This window comes from Canis lupus, chromosome 22 (assembly GCF_011100685.1).
Source record: "Canis lupus familiaris isolate Mischka breed German Shepherd chromosome 22, alternate assembly UU_Cfam_GSD_1.0, whole genome shotgun sequence".
NCBI classification, from domain to species: domain Eukaryota; kingdom Metazoa; phylum Chordata; class Mammalia; order Carnivora; family Canidae; genus Canis; species Canis lupus.
The window spans coordinates 50,246,184-50,269,523 of NC_049243.1; the positions used below are offsets into that span (position 1 = coordinate 50,246,184).

General features: G+C 37.4%; 1 protein-coding gene and 1 non-coding gene across 5 annotated transcripts in view; one reads left to right on the forward strand and one right to left on the reverse strand.

The window, feature by feature from the left end:
* The window catches only part of PCCA (propionyl-CoA carboxylase subunit alpha), a 462,758-nt gene that overhangs the window by 118,433 nt on the left and 320,985 nt on the right, over positions 1–23,340 (forward strand). For all 4 annotated transcript variants that reach the window (XM_038569960.1, XM_038569959.1, XM_038569962.1 and 1 more), the window contains 2 exons: positions 1,772–1,885; positions 3,700–3,753. In XM_038569960.1, the coding sequence (XP_038425888.1) occupies positions 1,772–1,885; positions 3,700–3,753 (168 nt within the window). The remainder of the gene's footprint in view (positions 1–1,771; positions 1,886–3,699; positions 3,754–23,340) is intronic.
* LOC119865284 lies at positions 13,436–13,540 on the reverse strand. The gene has a single exon (XR_005376661.1). It is a non-coding gene; the product is annotated as a U6 spliceosomal RNA (small nuclear RNA).

The window sequence follows — 23,340 nt, forward strand, 5'->3', positions numbered from 1 at the left end:
GAGATAAGTTTTTAGTACACAACATTGTGCTGGGAGTGATTTAAAAAAAAAAAAGAATTTAAGGCAACCTCTGCCTTGCTGGACTTTCTGATCTGGTGGAGCAAGGTGTCTAAATTGTAGTAGTCCTAATCCGTGAAGCAGTCAGAATAACTTTGCTCGGCAGGATGCAATTAAATGCCAGATTTTGTACTAAGTACTATAAGAGTTCAGATTAAAGGCGATTCATCCGAAGCTGAAGTACCTGGGAAAGACCTGGTGGTAAAAGTGAAACTTTAAGTGTATCTTTAATAGTAGTTAGTACCAGGAGGTGAATAAAATACACAGAATAAATGTGGATTTAACTTTACTTTATTCCCACCTGGCTAATGTGTCCATTTTAAAGGATTGCTCAGTGTTCAATTCCTTTCTTATAGAAAAAAAGCACAGCCACAATTATAATGACAAAATTGCTAGTAATAGGGACCCAACTGGGAAGAGCACAGTAGAGGAGGAGCAACTTGAGGTTAAGGGGGGGAAGCAAGACAGAAATAACCACAAGGAGAGCCTTGCTTTGAACATGGAAATATTTAGGATCCCTTTGCAGGATTGACTGCTTTTTCCTTGCAGGGGCATTATCATTAAAGAGATTACAGAGAGTATATATTTGAGCATTTTCTATTAAGATACTGATGTGTAAATCTCTTGGGCACAATATAATTTTTTACTTATTTGAAAATATTGAATTGATTATTTCTAAAATATGACTTAATTGGTTTCATTTTTTTGTAGATTTCATTTAAAACAATGTGCTTCTTAAAATTTCATGGGTGAAGAGTAGAACTTAGCAATACTCAAAAGTATTTTCTATCTTAGACTTTTGGGGAGGTAGGGTCATAAATATCCGGGTAGATGTAGGTGCTCTAGTTTTTATGTCTGCCTTGTAAAATAAATTCAAACACAGTAGAAGTTCCTTAAGCTGGAAAATTTAGGGAAAGCCATTTCAAAGATATATGAATCCCTTTATCATTTTAAAAGAATAGATTTTTGTTTTTTTAGAAATAAGTTATTCTTTTCAGTAGTGAAAGACTTACCTCAATTAAGCAAAAAGTAGAATTAGAATGGAAAATGAGTAGTCTTAAAAATGGAGCATATATTTCTAAGTTTTGAGTAGATTCAGAACTTAATCCGCGTATCAGCTGTTTTAGGAATAAAGGTAAAATCGTTGAGGATCAGATGTGAGAGTATTTAGATGATTGTCAAGATTTTCTGGCTCATGTGTAGTGATATTGAACTCTTTACTTGTGGACTTTAATTTGTGCTTGGTGCTGACCTGATGCTGTGCAGGGACACTCACTACATCCCTTCATTCAGTTTCTCTAATTATCCCCACTTCCTGGGGAGCTTGCTTAGAACTGGGCATGAGTGCTTGTTAGGAAAATATTGGGCTAGCCTGGCTACATGTAAGAGGGTAGTTTTTGATATAAGGTTTATGTATAGATGAACCAAATAAGGGGCCAACGTTGTTTGCAGGGGTTTTATTTAATCAAATTGGTACGGAATATTATGAAAGTTATCTGGCTAGACATGACTAGGCTTGTAATAAATGGAAGTCATGGTTAATATAGTTCTGAGTTGATTTGTTGCACTGTTCTTTTTTTAGTGCACTTTCAAAAAGAATCTGACTACTAAATGATATGTGAAACCATCACATTTGCAATTCTGTGTATATTAGCAAATGATGGGAGTTCTTTTTGCTGGGAGCATCTGTTAATGCAGAGATTTGTCTCTTCAGGTTCATGTGAAAATGGCGGACGAGGCTGTCTGTGTTGGCCCAGCTCCCACCAGTAAAAGCTACCTCAACATGGATGCCATCATGGAAGCCATTAAGAAAACCAGGGCCCAAGCTGTGAGTCTGAATGAATCTATCTACTGCAGCTGTTTCATATATAGTGAGCAGAAAGCTAGAGTTTGTATTCAGAAAAAAGAAAAATAAGAAAGAATGATTGAAAATGCTGTTGCAGTTAGTTCATGTCACATGAATTAAATGTGGCCGAATTCGCTACTGGAAATCAAAGGCTTTGTAGCATCTGGCAGTGTTGGTTGCTGATCCTGCAGGTGGCTGTTGGATTCAGCTTTCACACCAGGGAGCAGTTTCAGTTCATTTCCAAATTTGTTAGGGAAGAAAAAAAGAAATCCCAATTAGTTTTGAGTATTAACCCTTTGAGTGTAATAAAAATGTTAAAAAACATCTCTCATAAATAGGATCCACAAGATTCTTGTTTAAATTGTTTTAGTCATTTAAAGTTATGTATACCTGGTTACACTTCCAGATATAAAAACTTTGCAATTGGTAATTATTTTAATTTGATAATGTCAGTAGAATGCATTTCACTTACATGGAGAAGTCAGTAATTCTTCCCATCTCTAATTCTGTTTGAATGTTGAATCCAGGAAAAAAAAAACTCATTTCTGACATCAAGAATGGTGTTTTGCTGGTACTGTGTGTGTGTGTGTGTGTGTGTGTGTGTGTGTGTTAGATCAGAGAACTTATTATATAATGTTACAAACTATGCAGAGTTATCTCTAAAATTGGATGGAAACAGCCAATACCAGCAATTAGCCTGGAGTGCTTCAATTAATGCTCACATATTTTGTGAAAGAAATGGTTTAGTAAGATATATGTTTAAATAAGTAACTGAATTCATGAACCCATATTATAAGCGTTTACAGTTTATTATCAGAATTAATGAAGGTAGAATTCTTAACCCTTTAATGATAGCTTGTTAGAATATAACCTTTCATTAAATGTTTCTGTAAAATGTGATTGGTGGAGTGAAACTCTTTTCCTGTGATGCAGTTTTTTGAATTCTGTACCATGTTCATAAAGCGTAGTTTAACATTTAAACATCTCGGATGTGTAGCTACTTCTACATTATGATATTGGCTCCTTCCAAAATTTGGCGTTCCTTATAGCAGAATTGTTCTCCTGGAAATACGTTTAATACTCACTGATAATAGAGCATCTAAATTTGTTGGGCCAGTATGATAGAACAGGACAATAGAACTTAAATCATAGCGACATGGTTTGTGAGAGAGGTTAGCATAAAGTGTTGTGAAATGCTAAGTGGGACAAGGGGGAAAGAAGAGTAAATATTAACGGAAAAAAATTCAATGTATACAGAAAAAGTAAAATCAGACTTCCACTTTAGTTTTGATAAAAACTGCTCATTAAGTGGCTGGTGTATTCATGTTGTCAGGAATAAAATATGTTAGCTGGCTTAGCCAGGGTTTTGGAAAGCAGCATTTCCGGAGACAGTAAAGAAAGGGGGAATCAGGAGTTTTTCATTCATCTCACAAATGGTTTCTTATAATGGTCTTTGACCCACCAGCCATTAGAAAATTCTCCATGCTTGTGGCCAAAATTAGCCTCAGAAAAAAGTAGGGAGAGTTCAGGTTGTGTTGAAATAGATGTAGGTGGACAGACAGATTTATAGGTCAATGGTTCTGTTTATGGTTAGGACAAAGGTAGCATGCTGCGAGTGAGTGTTCCGTTTGCAGTTTCTTGAATTTGGGTCTGTACTCGGGAATGTGAGTTGGAACTGTAGGAAAAGTAACCTTACTCAAGGCTCTTGAAATATAAACACATTCATGCACAATGTTGCTTATAAAGGTTTTGTGATGTGATAAAATTGAAAGTGCTTTTTATTTTTCATTTCTAAGGTACATCCAGGTTATGGATTCCTTTCAGAAAACAAAGAATTTGCCAAATGTCTGGTAAGTTTGTAACGAACCAGAATCTGTTTGTTTATATTTCAGAAAGCAGTATAATGGTGTTACTTTTATAAATGTGGGTAGTGATGAATTACAGATTTTTAAAAAAAATGATTCTATTTATTTATTTGAGAGAGAGCAGAGTGAGAAAGAGAATGAGTGGTGGGGAGGGGCAGAAGGAGAGGAAGAAGAGAGGCCCCATCCCAGGACCCTAGGATCATGACCTGAGGCGAAGGCAGATTCTTACTTACTACCCAGCTGAGCCACCCAGGCGTCCCTGAATTATATAGTTTTAATTGACCTGTCAATTCTTTGAAAATCATTTGTGAAAAGTGAAGAATTTTTATTCTGTAACCCAGGTCTTAGTTTGGAGAATAAAAGTGGAGAAGTTCCAAAATCAGCTTTATACCTAATGAGTGATACCAAGTTTTTTTTTTTTTTTTTTTTTTAAATTTTTATTTATTTATGATAGTCACACAGAGAGAGAGAGAGGCAGAGACATAGGCAGAGGGAGAAGCAGGCTCCATGCACTGGGAGCCCGACGTGGGATTCGATCCCGGGTCTCCAGGATCGTGCCCTGGGCCAAAGGCAGGCGCCAAACCGCTGTGCCACCCCAGGATCCCAGATACCAAGTTTGTTATATATTGTATGGACTTTTAAAAAATTCAGCTTTTCAGATTCGTAGCTATGTCAAGGAGTCCAGTGATTTATTATTATACAACAGCATTATTTCCCTTTTTATCACTAATTGTGGCATTTAAGATCAAATCTTACTATTTTGTCTATTTTGGGGAAAGATTTTTGATGATCTGAGTCTCTTTCAGATATTACCACCCTGATTGGGTGAATTGAACTGATTTCTCAGGTGTATTTATAACTACATTCAACAAGGTACTGAAACCTTAGTTTTCAGGTGCTAAAATAGAATTTTGAATGTTTTGTACACCAGTTATCCCAGATGATATCTTAATTTATTATTTAATATGTTTTACTTTGTTTCTGTGAAATGCTTGTATTTTGTTCTTTCATAGGTTCAAAATTATTTATGAATGTAATTTTCTAGATGACATTTCCACTTAAAATCAGTAATTTTAATTTGGACAGTTTTTAAGATCCTAGAGTTCTAGTTTAGAATGATCTATTTTAACCAATTGAAAGATTAAAAAGTAGAGCCTAAGGATGAAAAACTGAGGCCTGCAGAAATTGTGATGTAAGGTGACACAGATAGCTAATGTGTCTGGAGAGGGCAAATTAGGTGGAAACAGCCAAAGGCCCAGGTTTATAGATTGGACAGTATAGCCACATTTTCCCATTTATATTCTTTTTTGTTATCTTCTTTGAAACTTTGGCTGAGTTCTGTCCTTGTGTCAGAAAGTGACTTGAATGTGCCTGTACAATATAAAGTACTAAATTTAAGTTGTATAGATGAAGAGTCTAAACCATGGTCAGTGGGCCAAATGTGACCTGCTGCCTTTTTTGTAAGTTAAATTTTATTGGCACATAGTCAAGCTCATTCACTTATCTGTTGTCTGGGGCTGCTTTTGCTCTATAACAACAGAATTGTGTAGCTATAGCAAGACCAAATAACCTGCAAAGCCTAAAATATTTACTGTGTGGCCCTTTATAGAAACATTTTGCCAATTCCTGGTATAGAAGGATATCTGGGTCTCCTCAGAGAAGCTAAATGACATGGTCATTATGTTCATTCATGTATTCATTTGATCATTAAAAAATGTTTGTTATCTATGTTTAAGGTATTTGAGGAAGATATAAAAATGAATCAGATGTGTGTCCTGCTCATGAGGAGCTCACAGTCAAGTAAATCAAGTACACAGATGACTTCAATTCAGGGAAGAAAATATTACGAAGAAGTTCGCATTCTCCTTAAATGGAGAGTATTTCCATCAGGGGTTTCATGTTAGAAGAGTGCAGAATATATAAATGATTACTTTCCTTTCTCATGAATTTTCTTATATCCGCTCCTCCATTTCCCTTTCTTAGAGCTATCCCTCAGCCATGCCAGAATACCATGCTGTTCTCAAACATGACTTGTTCTTTGTGTGGTCCATCCTTTTTGTGACTCTGCTCAGGGAACATACTTGTCCTCTCCCACATTTCCAACTACTGCCTGTCTTGAAAGACACAGTTCACATGTTACTTCTACCAGGATAGTTTCTCTATCCCTCTGGTGAGAAATAATGTCTTTCCTCTGTTTTCTAGAGACTTTTTTTTTTTTTACTTTACATATTATGTTAAAATTCTGTATTTTTATTTCCTTGTGAGGCAAGAGACTTGGCCTTATCAGTCTTTCTTTCCCTTTTGTTTTATAGTCTAATGATTTCTACATGTTAGATTCAATGAATGTTATAGAAAGAATAATTATTAAATTAAGAATTATAAAACAATAACATGCAAGAAAATTTTCCTCATCTCACAAAAAGGACTATTTTTTAAAAAGATTTTATTTATTAATAGTCCCAAAAAGGACTGTTTTATAGCCAGAAGGCATTATTGCCATGTTTTGGTTCTCTATGAAACCATGTAGTTCGTGATAACTAGCCTCTTTTTTTTTTTTTTGGCATCGTGGCAAGATTCCTTTTTGGATATAATTTTCGTAGCATTAAAGTCTTTGCCCATTGGAGCATGTGATTTAAAACTCTCCTTTTGGAATATCTGGTTATAGTTGGTAAGTTCAATTAAAAAAATAAATAAATAACAGGGATCCTGGGTGGCTAAGTGGTTGAGTGACTGGCTCAAGGCATGATTCTGGAGTCTCGGAATGGAGTCCCACATTGGGCTCCCTGCATGGAGCCTGCTTCTCCCTCTGCCTATGTCTCTGTTCTCTTTCTCTCTCTGTGTCTTATGAATAAATAAATAAAATCTTAAAAAAAAAAACCCACAACAGCACTGAAATGAAATTGCCTACTGATTTTTGTTAGGCCCTATAAACGTGTGATTGGTGACTAGCCATTGAAATTCAATACTTATTATCACAAACTGAGTTATTTTTAGAAATCTGATTTCCAGTGTAGTGGTGATAGATTACCATGTTGATAGTGACTTTGCAATGAGAAGATGGAATTTTTTTTTTTTAAAGTTGAATACTGTGGAGTTCCATTTATTGTAATACTGTATCGTTTGAGATATATAATCAAATATGGAGAGGGAGAGAGAGATCAGGGGAGGGGCAAAGGTAAAGGGAGAAAGAATCTTTTAATTTTTTTTTTTTTTAAAGATTTTATTTATTCATTCATGAGAGATAGAGAGAGAGAGAGAGAGGGAGAGAGGCAGAGACATAGGCAGAGGGAGAAGCAGGCTGCACGCACAAAGCCCGATATGGAACTCAATCCCGGGTCTCCAGGTTCATACCCTGGGCTGAAGGCACGCCCTCAATGCTGAGCCACCCAGGTGTCCCTGGGAGAAGGAATCTTAGGTAAACTCTCACTGAATCTGGAGCCCAACCCAGGGCTTCATCTCAACACCCAGGCCAAAACTAAGAGTTGGCTGCTTAACCAGCTGTGTCACCTAGGCGCCCCTGTTCTGTGTGCTTTTTGTTTGTTTTGTTTTTGTTTTTAGATTTTATTTGAGAGGGAGAGACCATGAACATGGGAGGGGAGGGGGCAGGGAGAAGTAGACTCCTTGCTGAGCAAGGACACTCCCTCCACCTGCCCCGCCCTCCCCCATCTGGGGCTGGATCTCAGGACCCTGAGATCATGACCCGAGCCAAAGGCAGATGCTTAACTAACTGACCCAGGTACTCCTGGTTCTGTGGTTTTTAAATTGCTATTCAAAATCATGCATATTTCTAGAAAAACTAATTGTGCTTTATTGATACATTGTTATTTTTAGTTAACAACCATGAATAATTTCTTGATTTTTCACCCCTGCATTTATGCTATATATTTGCATTAGAAAGTATACAATAAACTTAAAAAAAAAATAACAGCCTTCACTTGGGGCTTTGTGTGGGGTTATTTGTGGGTGCTGGTGACGACTATTCTTTATACTTAATTTACATGCAATGGGATCAGATTATACAATCTGTACTGTACTTGATTTAAACATCATACTTAAAAAAAATAAACATCATACTTTGTTTTTGCTTAAGTCATAGAAAAATAACAAAGCTACAAATAACACTTGTGAAGAAATTTCAGTAATTTTAATGTGCTGAGCCAACAGATTTTATTTCTAGACTGTTTTTCATTATGTATTTATCCTCTGGGCTCCTCATATTCTGAGCAGTAAAAGCAGAGTGATAGGAGGCTATGAGGACTGTTAGAATTAAGAAATATTTTTAGTTTAGGAATGAGCTTTGGGAAGGACAACTACCTGTTCCTGGAAAGAGGAAGTATTGGTTTAAAGAGATTTCATAGGGGCGCCTGGGTGGCTCAGTCAGTTAAGCGCCTGCCTTTGGCTAAAGTCATGATCTCAGGTTCCTGGGATCAAGCCCTGCTCAGTAGAGAGTCTGCTACTCCCTCTCCCTCTGCCTCTCACCCTGCTTGTGTGCATACACTCTCAAATAAATAGATAAAAATCTTTAAAAATTTTTTTGTTCATGAGAGGGATCCCTGGGTGGCGCAGCGGTTTAGCGCCTGCCTTTGGCCCAGGGCGCGATCCTGGAGACCCGGGATCGAATCCCACATCGGGCTCCCGGTGCATGGGGCCTGCTTCTCCCTCTGTCTGTGTCTCTGCCTCTCTCTCTCTCTGTGACTATCATAAATAAATAAAAATTAAAAAAAAAAAAGGAAAAAAAAATAAATTTGTTCATGAGAGACACAGAAGGAGAGAGGCAGAGACACAGGCAGAAGGAGAAGCAGGCTCCATACAGGGAACCTGACATGGGACTGGATCCCTGGTCTCCAGAATCACACCCTGGGCTGAAGGTGGCGCTAAACCGCTGAGCCACCCGGGCCGCCCCAAAAATAAAATCTTTAAAAAATAAATAAATACTTATAAAAAAAGATTTCATAGCGTTCCAAGTTACTTTTTGAGCTTATCTATACACACATATTTTCATAATATTTCATGTTTTAGTGTTACATAGCATTATAAGTTATGGTAATTAGCTTTACGGGAAATTTGTTATATTAAATAACTTCTATTTCACATTTGGGCCTTGCCCATGTATATATCACTTATAGATGGTGAGTTCTATCCACAATGCTCAGCATTGGGAGTATAGAGAACAGCAAGCAGGTTAGATTTGATGATTGTATTCTTTTATCTCCTTTCATTGGACACTTTTTAACAGGATAAGGATTATAATAGTAATTAGGTATAATTTTTCTATCCATTGTATTAATCAAAAATTGAAAAAAATAGGTATAACATCCAGTGTAGGCAAGTGTACAGGACAACTGTCTTGTTCTTTGGAGTGTAAATTATTTTAGGGTTTGAGGAGGGTGCCAGAAATTTGCTAGTATCTATCAAAATTTAAAATGTATGTACTCTTTGATCTGACAAGTATAGTCTTAGGAACTTCACCTGCAAAGATAAATTTTAAAAAATGTTCACGGTAAGTTTGCTTATAATAGCAGAATTTGGAAATAAATTAACATTTTTTCATCTATAAAGTGAAAAGAATGACCTCTATCTGCAGGGTTGTTGTAAAGATGGGAAATCACATACATAGAGAACTTACCACACAGTCTGACACTGCTAGGCAAATCATCTTAAGCATTACAGTTGTTAATAATTACTTCATTTATTTATTTATTTATTAAAAATTATTTACATTTTAGATTTATTTATTCATGAGAGAGGCACACACAGAGAGGCAGAGCCACAGGCAGAGGGAGAAGCAGGCTCTTCGCTGGGAGCCTGATGTGGGACTTGATCCCGGATCCCAGGATCAGGACCGGAACCCAACCGCTGAGCCACCCAGGCATCCATAATAATTACTTTAGTAGAAAGAGACCTATTGAAGAGTTTTTAGGACAATGAGATGGTTGAAATTAGTACTTTTGCATAATTAATCAGATAGTTTCTTTTGTGAATTTTGTGAATTTAGATTTTTTTCCTGTTGAGATTAATAGTTTGGTAGAATTATACTGCTATATGTATGTCCATGATACTGTAGTTTATGAACTATTTTGACGCATGATTTCTTTCACTCATGCAACCACTGAAGCTGGATATTATGAACTCTGTATAACAAAAGGAAAACAGTGACTCAGGTGCAGTGACCTCCCAATAGTCACACTATGCTAGTAAGTAACAGAGTCAGGACTTGACACAGGTTAGCTGATTTTTGGGTAGGGAACACTTGAAAAAATAAAACAAAAAACTGTACCCTACTTGGCTAAGTTGGAAAGAGAGAGCATTTAAAGAGAAGCCAAAAGTGAAGACCAAAATAATGTTACCCACTTAGGCAAAGCCCATAGAAACCTTTTCCTTCACTTTGTTGTAGTACAGGTAGCACAGGTAGATTGTAGGAAAAGAACTTATGTAGGTAGAAACTGGAAGACAGCATGTTGCTAGGTTTTCTTCAGTTATGGGGTTGTAATCCATAGAGTCTTATTAGAGTTTGGAAGTATGTTAGAAGTGCTTTGTAACTAATACAATAATTTTGAAGTTAGGAAGTTGGCCAATGGTTTCATTTAACAATATTTTTGTTCTTAAAATAGTATAGAGTAATTTAAAGGGATTCATATGATACCTATTCACTTGTAGTTGTAAAAGCTTTTTTTTCTTTTTTTTAAAGTAGGACCTTGCAAGTCCAGAATTGTATATAACTCTGATTTTATTTATGTGGGCTGTGATCTAGGTAACTCACTGAAGTTTTTTGTCCATGGCTATTGAAATTTATTTGTATTATGGCTTAAGAGAGTTGAGAAATATGGGGCCCCTGGGTGGCTTAGTTGGTTGTGTGTCTGTCTCTTGATTTTAGCTCAGGTCATGATCTCAGGGTTGGGAGATTGAGCCCTGCCTCTGGCTCCAAGCTGGACATGGAGCCTGCTTAAGTTTCTATCTCTTTCTCTTTGTCTCTTCCCTCTACCCCTCCCCTTTACTGCTGCCACCCCCTCTTCCACCCTTGTACACTTTCTCTCTCTCTTAAAAAAAGTTGAGAAATGTTATTAATACTAGTGTATTTTATAGATACAGGTTTAGCTACATTTTTGTAGTGTTAGTAGAATTCACATTTTGGATACAGGTCTTTGATTTTATTATGTTAAAATTAAAAAATTTTTGAAAGTGTAAAATCTTAAATTTAAGTCACATGTATATGTTGAAAGAGGTTTCCTTCATCTGTGAAACTCTGACCCCAGCTTCCAGTTTAAATCCCCGGAGGCTACCACTGTACCACTGCAACCATATTTATATCCTTTTGGAGTGAGGGAGTGTGTGTTATAATTTTGCTATAGATTTGTTATGTAGGGTACTCTTATTTGCCGAAGTAGGATTTTTGTGTATAAGAAAAAAAGTGGCACAGAATGTTTCTTGCCTTCCCCCTGGCTCTTAAAAATAGGTATAGGATATGAACCTTCAGATATGCTAGTACCATTCTTATTTTATCTTCCTGACAGTCTGTGATGTATTATTCTTATCCTTGGTTTTAAGAAGAGAGAATAAGCTCAGAAATAAATGCCTTGCCCAGTATCACATAGCTAGTAAATGAGAGTATAGTTTCTAACAAAAGTATAAATTCCATACCCAGTAAATGTTCCAAGCTGCTTCAAAGATGAATTGAAATGAGATCAGGTTGTTAGTGTTTTCTGTTTTATTTTTTTAAAAGATAGCTTTGGATGGTTCCTATTTTTGCTCTTGGAGACTTTTATCTTTTTGCTCACTGCCCCCCCTATTGGTGTGCCATTTTTAAGGTCTAAAAACAATTATTGTTGTTTTTCTGATCTTTGATCTTGGACACAAGTGAAAGTGTCTTCACTTGGATTTGCTGACTTTGTAAGTAAAGTATTTGAGTGAACTGATAGAGCTACAGAATAGTCATTGATACTTTTTACTGCTTTGTGATATACTTATGTTGAATTAATCTGGTCTCTATGGATTTAGAAGAAAAAGTTCAATGACTCTTTCTTTCTGACAATTTTATATTTGTAATTGTGACTCTTAAATGTCATGTTCAGCAGAATTGATGAAAACCAGTGCAAGTAGCTTCACAAAACCATTGTTGTAACAGAATGTGCTTTGAAATGTTTGAGAACATGTTTCATTTCCTGCATGTTGGATGAGGGTTAACTTCTAGATATTTATTGAAGAATTTGAAGATGATGTTGAGTAGAATGCTCTCCCAACATGGATACTTGAAAAATCCTCCTTTATTTCTAGGGAGTTTAGGATTGTTGGGTTGGGGGCGACTTCAGTAGGAAGGTTAAGAATCTGGGATTTCATGAAAAAAAAAAAAAAAAAAAAAGTGATTCAGTGAGGTTGGGATTTTCTAAACTTTGCTTAAAGTTCAAATAGCTTGAATTTACTCAAGCTTTCCTTCTCTTGCTCCTTACTGTTCCCTTGCACTTATTAGGCTAGTCTGGAATCAGAGTTAAAATTCTTGCTCTGCCATGTTGTAGCTATAGGATCTTGGACAAGTTGCTTAATGTTGAACTCTCAAGACTCTCAAGAGTCTTATGCTTACAGTATGCACAGTATGCATTTCTCCATCTGACTCTTTATATTGAAAACATATCTCTTGCAGTCAGCTTGTAGATGGGTTGTATTTTTTAAATCATTCTCATAATCTGCACCTTTAATTGTAGTGTTTAGTCTGTTTATTGGTTTGTCTTATTTTCGTTAATAACGGCTTTACTGAGGTATAATTCCTGTGTACTACTACTCACCCTTTTGTGATAAGTAGTTCAGTGCTTTTTTAGTATTGTCATGCATCTGTGTACACTCACCGATATGCAGTTTCAGTAAGATAGGTTAGCATTTATATGACTGGGTTTATGGCTACCATTTTCTTTTTCTGGTTATGTCATTACTTCCTTTCTGTTTTCCTTTCTTATTTTATTTGGATTATCTTAATTTTTGGAATTCCATTTAAATTTACTTATTAAGACCTTTTACATTTTTTTAAAAAGATTTTTAAAAATTTATATAACAGAGAGAGAGAGAGAGAGAGAGAGCCAGCATGAGCATGGGGGAGGGTAGAGGGAGAGGGAGAAACAGACTCCCTGCTGAGTGGGGAGTACCACCTGTGAGGCTTGATCCCAGGACCCCAGATCATGACCAAAGCAGGAGGCAGGCACTTAACTGACTGAGCCACCCAGGTACCTCAGACCTTTTATTTCTTAGTGGTTTTTCTAAGTATTGCAATATACATCCTTAACTTTATAGTCTATTTAGAATTAATATTATACCATTTACCATTTTTAGGTGAAATGTAGAAATGTTACAATGTGTATAGTCCTCTTCCCCTGTCTTTCCATCGGCATTCTCTGAAATACCATTCTCTGAAATACCACTGTCATGTGTATTTCATCTGCATAGATTATACATTCCATAGGATAATGTCATAACTTTTGCTTTAAATATGTTTGAGGTGAGTTAGGACATTTCCTTCATTAATGACCCAAACGTCAGTCTCTTGAAATTAAGAGTGATTTTCATTTTGGCCTATTTTTAGGGTACCTTGAAGAAATTATGTTTTGTTTTTATTTCTTTTATTATATACATATTTAATTGTGGTATATCATGTATAACATAGAATTACCTATTTTACCATTTAAAAAATATGGAATGCTTCATGAATTTGCATGTCATCTTTGTGTGGGGGCCATGCTAATAATCTTCTCTATCCTTCCAATTTTAGTATATATGGGCCCCTTTTCATCATTATTAAAAAAAATTTGAGAGAGAATGAGTGAGCACGTGAGCAAGGAGAGGGGTAGAGGAAGAGGGGGAGAGAATCCCAAGCTGGCTCTCTGTTGCTGAGCATGGAGCCTGACATGGGGATTGATCCCAGGACCCTGAGCTGTATGGACCAGAGCATATGGTTGGTGAAGGTTTGTGATAGCCAGCAGCAGTCTCAGCTGGATGAGGGCAACCATAGAAATGGAAGAAGTTTTTACGTCTGGGATTACTGAGACAAGTGGCAGGAAAACAGGTGGATACAATAACTGGCAGCTTGACATGTGCATGCAGAGAGAAGGGGTGTTGCTTCAGTGCTCAGGCAGTGGAGACTGAAAGAACTTGAATGTTATTTGGCGGGAGTTTAATCTGAAGATTTTCTTTGTGACAGTTTGACTCCATTATCTCTTCCCCATAAATTCTAGTAAAATTAAAAAAAAAAATGAGGTCATGACCTGAGCTGAAATCAGGATTTGGATGCACAACTGATTGAGCAACCCAGGCGCCCCACATTTTCACCATTTTTAAGTGTACAATTCAGTTGCATTAAGTACATTTACAGTGTATAACTATCACTACTATTTATGTCTAGAAAGTTTTCATCATCCGAAAATGAAACTTTGCAGCCATTAAACAATAACTCCCTCTCACTCCCACCGGTGCCCTTGTAAGGTCTGTTTTACTTGCTGTCTTTATGAATTTGCCTATTCTAGGTGACTCTTATAAGTGGAATCATAGAATATTTTACCTTTTGTTTCTGGCTTATTTGACTGAGCATAATGTCTTTAAGCTTCATCCTTGTTGTAGCGTGTGTCACAATTTCATTGCATTCTAAGTCTGATAAAATCCATGGTATGGCTGTAGCACATTTTCATCTGCCATCTGTTGATCGTCCCAACTTTTACATGAGTAAAAGGCTGGAAATCATGCTTTTTAATACTCTTGTATCACTGAAGCTTTCAGGAAGTGTTTTTTTTTTTTTTTGATTTTATTTATTTATTCATGAGAGACAAACAGAGAAGGAGGCAGAGACACAAGCAGAGGGAGAAGCAGGCTCCAGTCCGGGAGCCTGACGTGGGACTCGATCCTGGGTCTCCAGGATCACGCCCTGGGCCGAAGGTGGCGCTAAACTGCTGAGCCACCTGGGCTGCCCAGTAAATGCTTGTTAACTATTTGATAGGTGAGAGAAGTTGCTGAATTAAAACTTGGAATTCTAGAAATAAATAGAGAAAGACACTTGGAGAAACTTCTCTGTGTTTTTAGGTTGTAATGCTGTTTTTAACTTTCACTAACTTAGTGATCTCTTAAAGTTGAATTTCAACTATTTATTTGTATATAACCCCTAAACTTGGAATTCAATAGGAAAGATTTTTTGTTGTTCTAGTGAACATAATAGATTGAAGATTTTGTCAGATTTAATAAAGTACATTATCACCGTTACATATAGTTAATGATGCTTAATGCCTCAAATACATTCTAAAATTAAGCTTTTAAGTGCATGTTTTCTAAAATGGACTGAGGCAGAAATAACGAGATGATTGCTGGGGTTTTGTTTTTGGACTGGACCTTATCTAAAGATACTGTTTATTTTTTTTAATATCTTCCCTTTTATTTTATACTTTAAAAAAATTTTTTATTTATTTATGATAGTCACACACAGAGAGAGAGAGAGAGGCAAAGACACAGGCAGAGGGAGAAGCAGGATCCATGCACCGGGAGCCCGACGTGGGACTCGATACCGAGTCTCCAGGATCGCGCCCTGGGCCAAAGGCAGGCGCTAAACCGCTGCGCCACCCAGGGATCCCTAAAGATATTGTTAAAAAGTTCCTGAGGCACCATATTGAAGCACAGTGTGTGATATGCTAATTTGCTAAGCAAAGAATATTCTATTCTTATGTATGCACAATTCCCAACATACTAATGGCATATTTGTTTGAACCTCTGAGTATGTGCTCCCATTTATATTTTCTTAGCTTTTTATTTAGTTCTTCACATGCTCATTGTTTGGATCTGAGCTCCCCAAATTTGAGAAATGCAGTGCCAAAAGGTAACTGGGTTACCTCTTTAGAGAAGGTGGCAGCAAAAAACCTCTCTGAGAGGATGACGCTTAAGCTGAAATGTCATGGGAGAAGAGCTTTCTTTCTTTCTTTTTTAAAAAATATTTTATTTATTTATTCATGAGAGACAGAGAGGGGGAGAGAGAGAGAGAGAAAGAGAGAGGCAGAGACACAGGCAGAGGGAGAAGCAGGCTCCATGAGAGAGCCTGATGTGGGACTCAATCCCAGGACTCAAGGATCACGCCCTGGGCTGAAGGCAGATGCTTAACCGCTGAGCCACCCAGGTATCCCAAGGGAGAAGAGCTTTCTAGTTTGAAAGAGCAAGATTTCTTTGAGTACACTTCCCCTCCTCATTTTGGCATCATTTTTGGCCTTATTTATAATTACATGTCAAGGGCAGCCCCGGTGGCGCAGCGGTTTAGTGCCGCCTGCAGCCCAGGGCGTGATCTGGAGACTGGATCGAGTCCCACGTCAGGCTCTCTGTATGGTGCCTGCTTCTCCCTCTGCCTGTGTCTCTGCCTCTCTCTCTCTGTCTCTATGAATAAATAAATAAAATCTTAAAAAATTACATGTCAAATCAAGGACCTTTACTTATTTATCTCCGAATTCCTGTTGTTTATTTCTTTACATACTAGTCATAAATAATTCTTTGCCAATTTAAATGGAATTTTTATATACATTTACAAATATGAGATAAACTTTGGAAAGGGGCTTTAATCTCCTTGCTGTTCACTCTAAGCTCATTTGAAATACATTTTTATTTTTAGAAATAACAAATATTTGTTAGGGTATATATCTTATGTATTTTACATGAAAAAAATCTTACATTGGATGTCTATATATGACAGTATAATATTCATATTTGTTAATGGTGAATTAGTTTTGCAATCTTTATGCTTTGGAGTTATAACTTGGGCCCATATTTATTAGTGAAGTATATAAAGACTGTTTTTTTTTTTTTTTTAAGATTTTATTTATTTGGGAGAGACAGAGAGAGAGGCAGAGACACTGGCAGAGGGAGAAGCAGGCTCTTTGCAGGAGCCTGATGCAGAACTCAATCCTGGATCCCAGGATCATGACCTGAGCTGAAAGCAGCTGCCCAACTGCTGAGCCACCTAGGTGTCCAGGACTGTGGTTTTTATAATCATTCCTGCTCTTACTATCCTTTATCACACCATTTAAAAGCAAAAGTAATTTATTTATTTATAAAAGATTTATTTATTTTTTTTAGAGAGAGTGAATGAGCTAGTGCAAGTGCGAGTGAGGTATGTGAGCAGCAGGAAAGAAACTCAAGCAGACTTCCCACTGAATGTGGAACCTGATGTGGGGTTTGATTTCATTACTCTGAGCAGAAACCAAGAATCGGATACTTCAACAACTGAGCCACCTAGGTTCTCCAAAGCAAAAGCAATTTTAAAAGTGAATAGTAGAGCAAGATGAAAGGAAATAAGGCATTTAGATAAAGCAAGAGTTTAGGCAACAAGATTGATTGTGAGCATGATACAAGTGGATGATATTTCTCCAAAGGATGAAATTTCTACCTTTAGTAGATTGTTAAATTGTTGAGTACTTATTGTGTGCCAGGTGCTATGCTAAGTACTTGTACTAACTCCATTTCCTTTTTATTTTTTAATTAAATTTTTTAGAGAGAGAGGTGGGAGGGGCAGCAGGAGAGGGAGAGAAAGAAATGTAAGTAGGCTCCACGCCCAGTGTGGAGGTGGATACAGGGCTCGATCTTACAATCCTGAGATCATGATCTGAGCCAAAATCAAGAATCAGACACTTAACCAACTGAGCCACCCAGGCGCTCCTCTATTTGCTTTTTGTAACTGTTCTGCAGGTGGATAGTAATGTGTTCACTTTATAAGTGTAAGAGGTAGAAGGAAGGTGGTGAGTATAAGCAAGTTGCTCAAGGTCATACAGCTGTTAGTGCCAGGGTAAAAAGATTGGAATGGAGGCTTACCTACTCTCTGTTACTCTCTACTGTTACTGGGCTATATGCCCTCTGAAAGAGATTCTACAACTTTTTGCAGCAAAAAACAAAATCTTAAACTGTTTTCAACTTTTTTCCTCACCCGTGATTATGTTTTCCCTGTAAGACCATAATTTTATAATTTGTTATAACTTTATAACAAGTTAAGCCTCTTGGTATCTTCAGATTGCTGAACATTTTGATACCTAAAGGGACTATATAAAGAGTTGTCTGTAAAAGTTCAGGTTTCCTCCCTAAAAGCTAGAATTTGGGAAAAGTAGCAGATGAAATAAGAAAAGCACAAAGAAGAAGTTAGAAAACAGTGGAAGCAATAATGGTGGTTTGTAGTAGAGCCTTTGTTTTATTTTTTATTTATTTTAAAAAAATATTTTTTTATTCATTCATGAGAGAGAGAGAGAGTGAGGCAGAGACACAGGCAGAGGGAGAAGCAGGTTCCATGAGGGAGCCCAATATGGGACTTGATCCCAGGAATCCAGGATCGTGCCCCGAGACGAAGGCAGATGCCCAATCACTGAGCCACCCAGGCGTACCTGTAGTAGAGTCTTTAGTGTAGTAGTTCTGGTTACAGTCTGTGGCAGCTACAGCACAGTCCAGAACACACTTGGTGGAGGACTCAGTTTCTAGATGCCTTGGCCAGTGTAGTTTTAATAAATGGGTATAGAGGCTGTAATAGCCTTAACAGAATTTGGTAGAGGTTAAAAACAGCAACGTGGATGATCTGTGGATATTAAAAGATATGAAATAAGGAATAAGAAGAGCTAGAAGATAAAACAGTTACCCGAGGTGCCAAAACAGTGACCAGTAATGCAGAAATTCGTATCCTATAGAAGGTGGACAAATGTGTTTACCCCTGAGCAAATTATTTGGATCAGTGTACATTTTCATTAAGGTAAAAGAATGTCAAGAGTGCTGGACTTGTGATGCATAGGCAGGTAAACTTCTGAGTAAGACTCGACCTTGCTAAATGGGACTCTGATAGGAGGAGGAGGAGGAGGATTTGGGTTCTTAGTGAACTAATTATTCTGTTTTGGGGGGATTGTCTGATAATATGAAAAGTATTTCCTATGTGCTTTTTAAAAATCTTTATGTGCTCTTGTGTTATCATTACCTCTAACTTATAGATGAAGGAATTGAACCAAATAAAATAATTTTCCTAGGGCTCCTGGGTAGATCAGCCAGTTAAGTGTCTGACTCTTGGTTTCAGCTCAGGTTGTGATGTTAGGGTCATGAAATTGAGCCCAACCTCAGGCTCTGCACTGAGCAGGGAGTCTGCTTGAGATTCTTTCCCTCTCTGTCTCTCTCTAATAAATAATTAAAATCTTTTAAAAATGAGATGTATGTGTGTGCCTGGGTATCTCAGTCAAGGTTAAACATCTGACTTTGACTCCGGTCATGTTCTCAGGGTCCGGGGATGGAGCCCTTTGTCTGGCTCCCTGCTCAGCAGGGAGTCTACTTCTCCCTCTCCCTCTGCCCCTCTCCCTGCTCATGCTCTCACTCTCTCTCAAATTAAAAAAAAAAAAGAAAAAAGCAAAGAAAGTAATTTTCCTAAACACATAATAGTAGATGATCACTTCTTTTGATTGAAGTCTATTATTTCAAGCCTGGAGGGTTCTAGAAAGCTGGTTTAACTTCATATATTGTGTGGAAAATTAAGATTTACTCAGCATCCATAAAGAGAAAATAGATTTTTAATGTGTTATTTGTGATACTTATTGGATTAATTTTGAGGGGAGCTTTAAGAAGCTAGCATGCTTTTTAGGTCATCAGAGAATGATAAACTTAATATTTTTTTATTTTTTTTTAATATTTTTTTAATTTTTTTTATTTATTTATGATAGTTACAGAGAGAGAGAGAGAGAGAGAGGGAGGCAGAGACACAGGCAGAGGGAGAAGCAGGCTCCATGCACCGGAAGCCCGACGTGGGATTCGATCCCGGGTCTCCGGGATCACGCCCTGGGCCAAAGGCAGGCGCCAAACCGCTGCGCCACCCAGGGATCCCTGAGAATGATAAACTTATATTCAAACAGGAGCACCTGGGTGGCTCAGTCAGTTGAGCATCTATCTGCCTTTGGCTCAGGTGATGATCCTTGGGTCTTAGGATTGAGCCCCGTAGGGGGCTCCCTGCTCAGTGGGGAGTCTGCTTCTCCCTCTCCCTCTGCTGTTCCCCATGCTTGTGCTCTCTTGCTCTCTCTGTCAAAAGAATAAATGAAATTAAAAAAAAAACACACATATATTGAAACATGTTAATATTATAGGTGCTTACATATAGTATTTAGACAAATGTCACATAATAACTCAAAATAGTAAATTAATATATTAATGATACCTTCATTCCATTGCTCCATATTTTGAAATTTTCATTAAAAATATTTTATTTAGGGATCCCGGGGTGGCGCAGCGGTTTGGCGCCTGCCTTTGGCCCAGGGCGCGATCCTGGAGACCCGGGATCGAATCCCACGTCGGGCTCCCCGTGCATGGAGCCTGCTTCTCCCTCTGCCTGTGTCTCTGCCTCTCTCTCTCTCTCTCTCTCTCTCTCTCTCTCTCTCTCTGTGTCATAAATAAATAAAAAATTTAAAAAAAGAAAAAAAATATTTTATTTAGGTCCCTCAGTGGCTCAGTCTGTTGGGTGTCTGCCTTCTGCTCAGGTCATGATCTCCGGCTCAGGTCATGATCTCCGGCTTCAGGGATTGAGCAGGGAGTCTGCTTCTGTTCTCTTCAGCGCCTCCCCCTCCCCCTGCTTGTGCACACACGTCCTCTCTCTCTCTCTCTCTCTCTCTCTCTCTCTGTCAAATAAATCTTAAAAAAATATTCTATTTATGAAAACCATAATTTATTTTTTTAAAGTAAGTTCTAGGGGTGCCTGAGTGACTCAGTTGGTTAAACATCTTGCCTTTGGCTTAGGTCATGATCTGGCTCCCCACTCAGAAAGGAGACAGTTTCTCTCTCTGCCCCTACCTCTGCTCATGCTTTCTCTTTTTCACTCTCACTCTCTCTTTCAAATAAGTAAATCTTAAAAAAAAAAAAAAAAAAAAAAAGTAAGTTCTACATCTAATATGGAGCTCAAACTCATGACCCCAGGATCAAGAGCCCCATTCTGGGGCATCTGCCTTCAGTTCAGGCCCTCATCCTGGGGTTCTGGGATTGAACCCCAAATCGGGCTCCCTGCTAAGCAGGAAGTCTGCTTCTCTCCCTCTGCCATTCCCTCCCTTGTGCTCTCTGGCTCTATCTCTGTCAAATACATAACTAAAATCTTAAACAAAACAAAACTGTATCCTCTTACAACTGAGCCGGCCTGGCACCCCTGAAAATCATAATTTATTTCAAAAGTTAATAACAGATACTAGATGTCTATACATATTTTATTTTAGGTTTTCCTACTGTAAATTGCAGATGATATTATAGTGAATAGGCTAACATTTTTAGCGCCAATAAATGAGGCTCTGCTTATATAAAGCAAATATTTTATTTTGAGATCTAAATCATTAGTTTATATGATAATTTTTTCTTTTTCTTTTTTTAAAAGATTTTAAAATTTATTTATTTATGAGAGAGAGAGAGAGAGAGAGGCAGAGAGAGAGAGAGAAGCAGAGAGAGAAGCAGAGACCTAGGCAGAATGAGAAGCTGGCTCCATGCAGGGAGCCCAATGTGGGACTCAATCCCTGGACTCCAGGATCATGCCCTAGGCCAAAGGCAGGCCCTAAACTGCTGAGCCACCCAGGGATCCCTGATAATTTTTTTCTTAACAAACTTCTAAAGTTCTCAGTCTTTTCAAGTTCCAGGTGAGCTTTATATAACTAAGTCTGAATTTGTTGACTGAGTAATGAAAAAATCAATAATTTAGTATGTTGTTGATTTTTTTTTTCTTTTTAGATAACTAGACATCTTATTTTCACTCTTAGGAAATTGTTTGAAGTCATGACAACTTTGAAACAGGTCACACAAATCTTAACTAAAGCTGACCATGTTGACAGTCATGTTTTGCACAATATTTTTAGTTGAGGAAGTGTAGAAATTTCATGTTTGTCTTAGCTTTTCTGTCTCTGAGGTATTTTAAGTGGTGACAGGGCTGCTCTGTTACTGTTTTGCAGCTAGCTCTTTTAATTGATGTTGAATTGTGGCTTTCCGTGCACACAGGGTTAAGTAAAAGGGCTGCAGTCATCTAGTGAGCATTTTCCTTTAATGTGCTCATTAGTGGTGGCAAGTCCAGGTTTCAGCACATGCCAGTAATTTACATTTCATTGCCGAGTGGCTACCCTTGTTCAAGAGTTGTTTCTAAGCCCGAAGAATATATATTGGGAATAAACAGAGTAGAAGAATTGAAAGCCAAATACCCTGCCAGGCTTTTCAGTTGGTTCTGAAGCTTCCAGTGGATCTCTGATTAGCAATGCATGAAGCAGGATGAAAATGCAAAGATGAGGCCTACAAATGTAGTCCCAGGTAGGCTCTCCCCTTAAACCTACTCTTTTTGTGACTACTTTTCCATTTAATTTTCCCCAGATTCTTCTTCCAAGGCCAACTTTCTGTTAAAGTGAAAATATTCTATAGACCTAGGAAGTAAACAATAGAGGATCAATCTGCTTCCTTTACCCCTTCTAAGTATGAAGCGAAGTCTGATTGTTATGCAATGAATCCACAGAGGCAAAGGGCTTGATCGGCTTTATGGCTCCTAGGGACCCCATTATTGTGATTGGGGTCTCTGTGGTGATTCCTTCTGGGATTCATTTTTCCCCCTTTGCCTGATTGGTACCAGCTTGTTCTGGCTTTTGAAAGCTTGCATAGATCATTAAAGGGTAATCTGTGGAGGCCGTGGTCGGTGTTCCTGGACATAGCGACAGGAATTGTGTTAATGTTGTCTTTGAAATTGGGGTGTTGGGAAAGATCCAGAAGTTTTCTGTTTGTAGAAAAATTTGATATATTAAAATGAAGCATTTTTAGAACTCGGCATTTTATTACAGGTTACTTTGTGCATAGAGGAAATACTAGCCTAGCTATCTTTAGAAGATTAAAAATGTGCTGCTAATTCTACATTTTGAGTTTACTTTCATATACATGGAAATTTGAGTTGTAAAAATCTAGGTATTGCAAGTTGTGTGTGTTTATCTACTTATTTATTTTTGTGCTGCTTTCCAAAATGTTGAATTTAATAAGTTTTTTCATAATTAATGGTTAGAATCAAAAGTGAATGAATTTATGACTGCAGTATTAAAAGACATTAAAAACCATGAGTACTCAAGTCAGATTATTATTATTTTATGTTAAATTCAGGTTAGATATGATTTAGCTTTTGAATCATTTGACCATGAAGGTATATTAGCCACGGTTTATTAAACCTTTACTTTTTTTTAGCTAGAGTTTTAATAGAGGAGCAACATAGTTTTGGAGTTCTTTATATGTATGAAAGTAAAGATGGGACTTTGAGAATATTAGTTTAGTGATGTTCCAATCAGTACTTGAGGCCTTTGCAAAAATGTAACAATAAATTTACCTTCTAGATGACTACTTGAAACTATTCTTTCTGGATGCTTGCCAGATAAAACCCCATGAGATTAAGTTCTGGAAAATCACTTGCAAATTTGTGGGGGGCTATCAGTGACTTTGAATATTTAACTGTCCAAACTGTCATCTATGTGTGTTCTCTAAGTGCTTTGGATAAAAAAAAAATTAGAAGTTTGTCAGCCAGTTAGAATTAAAGGTGACATCTGCTTTTAATTGGTGTTTTATTTTCTTCCAAGT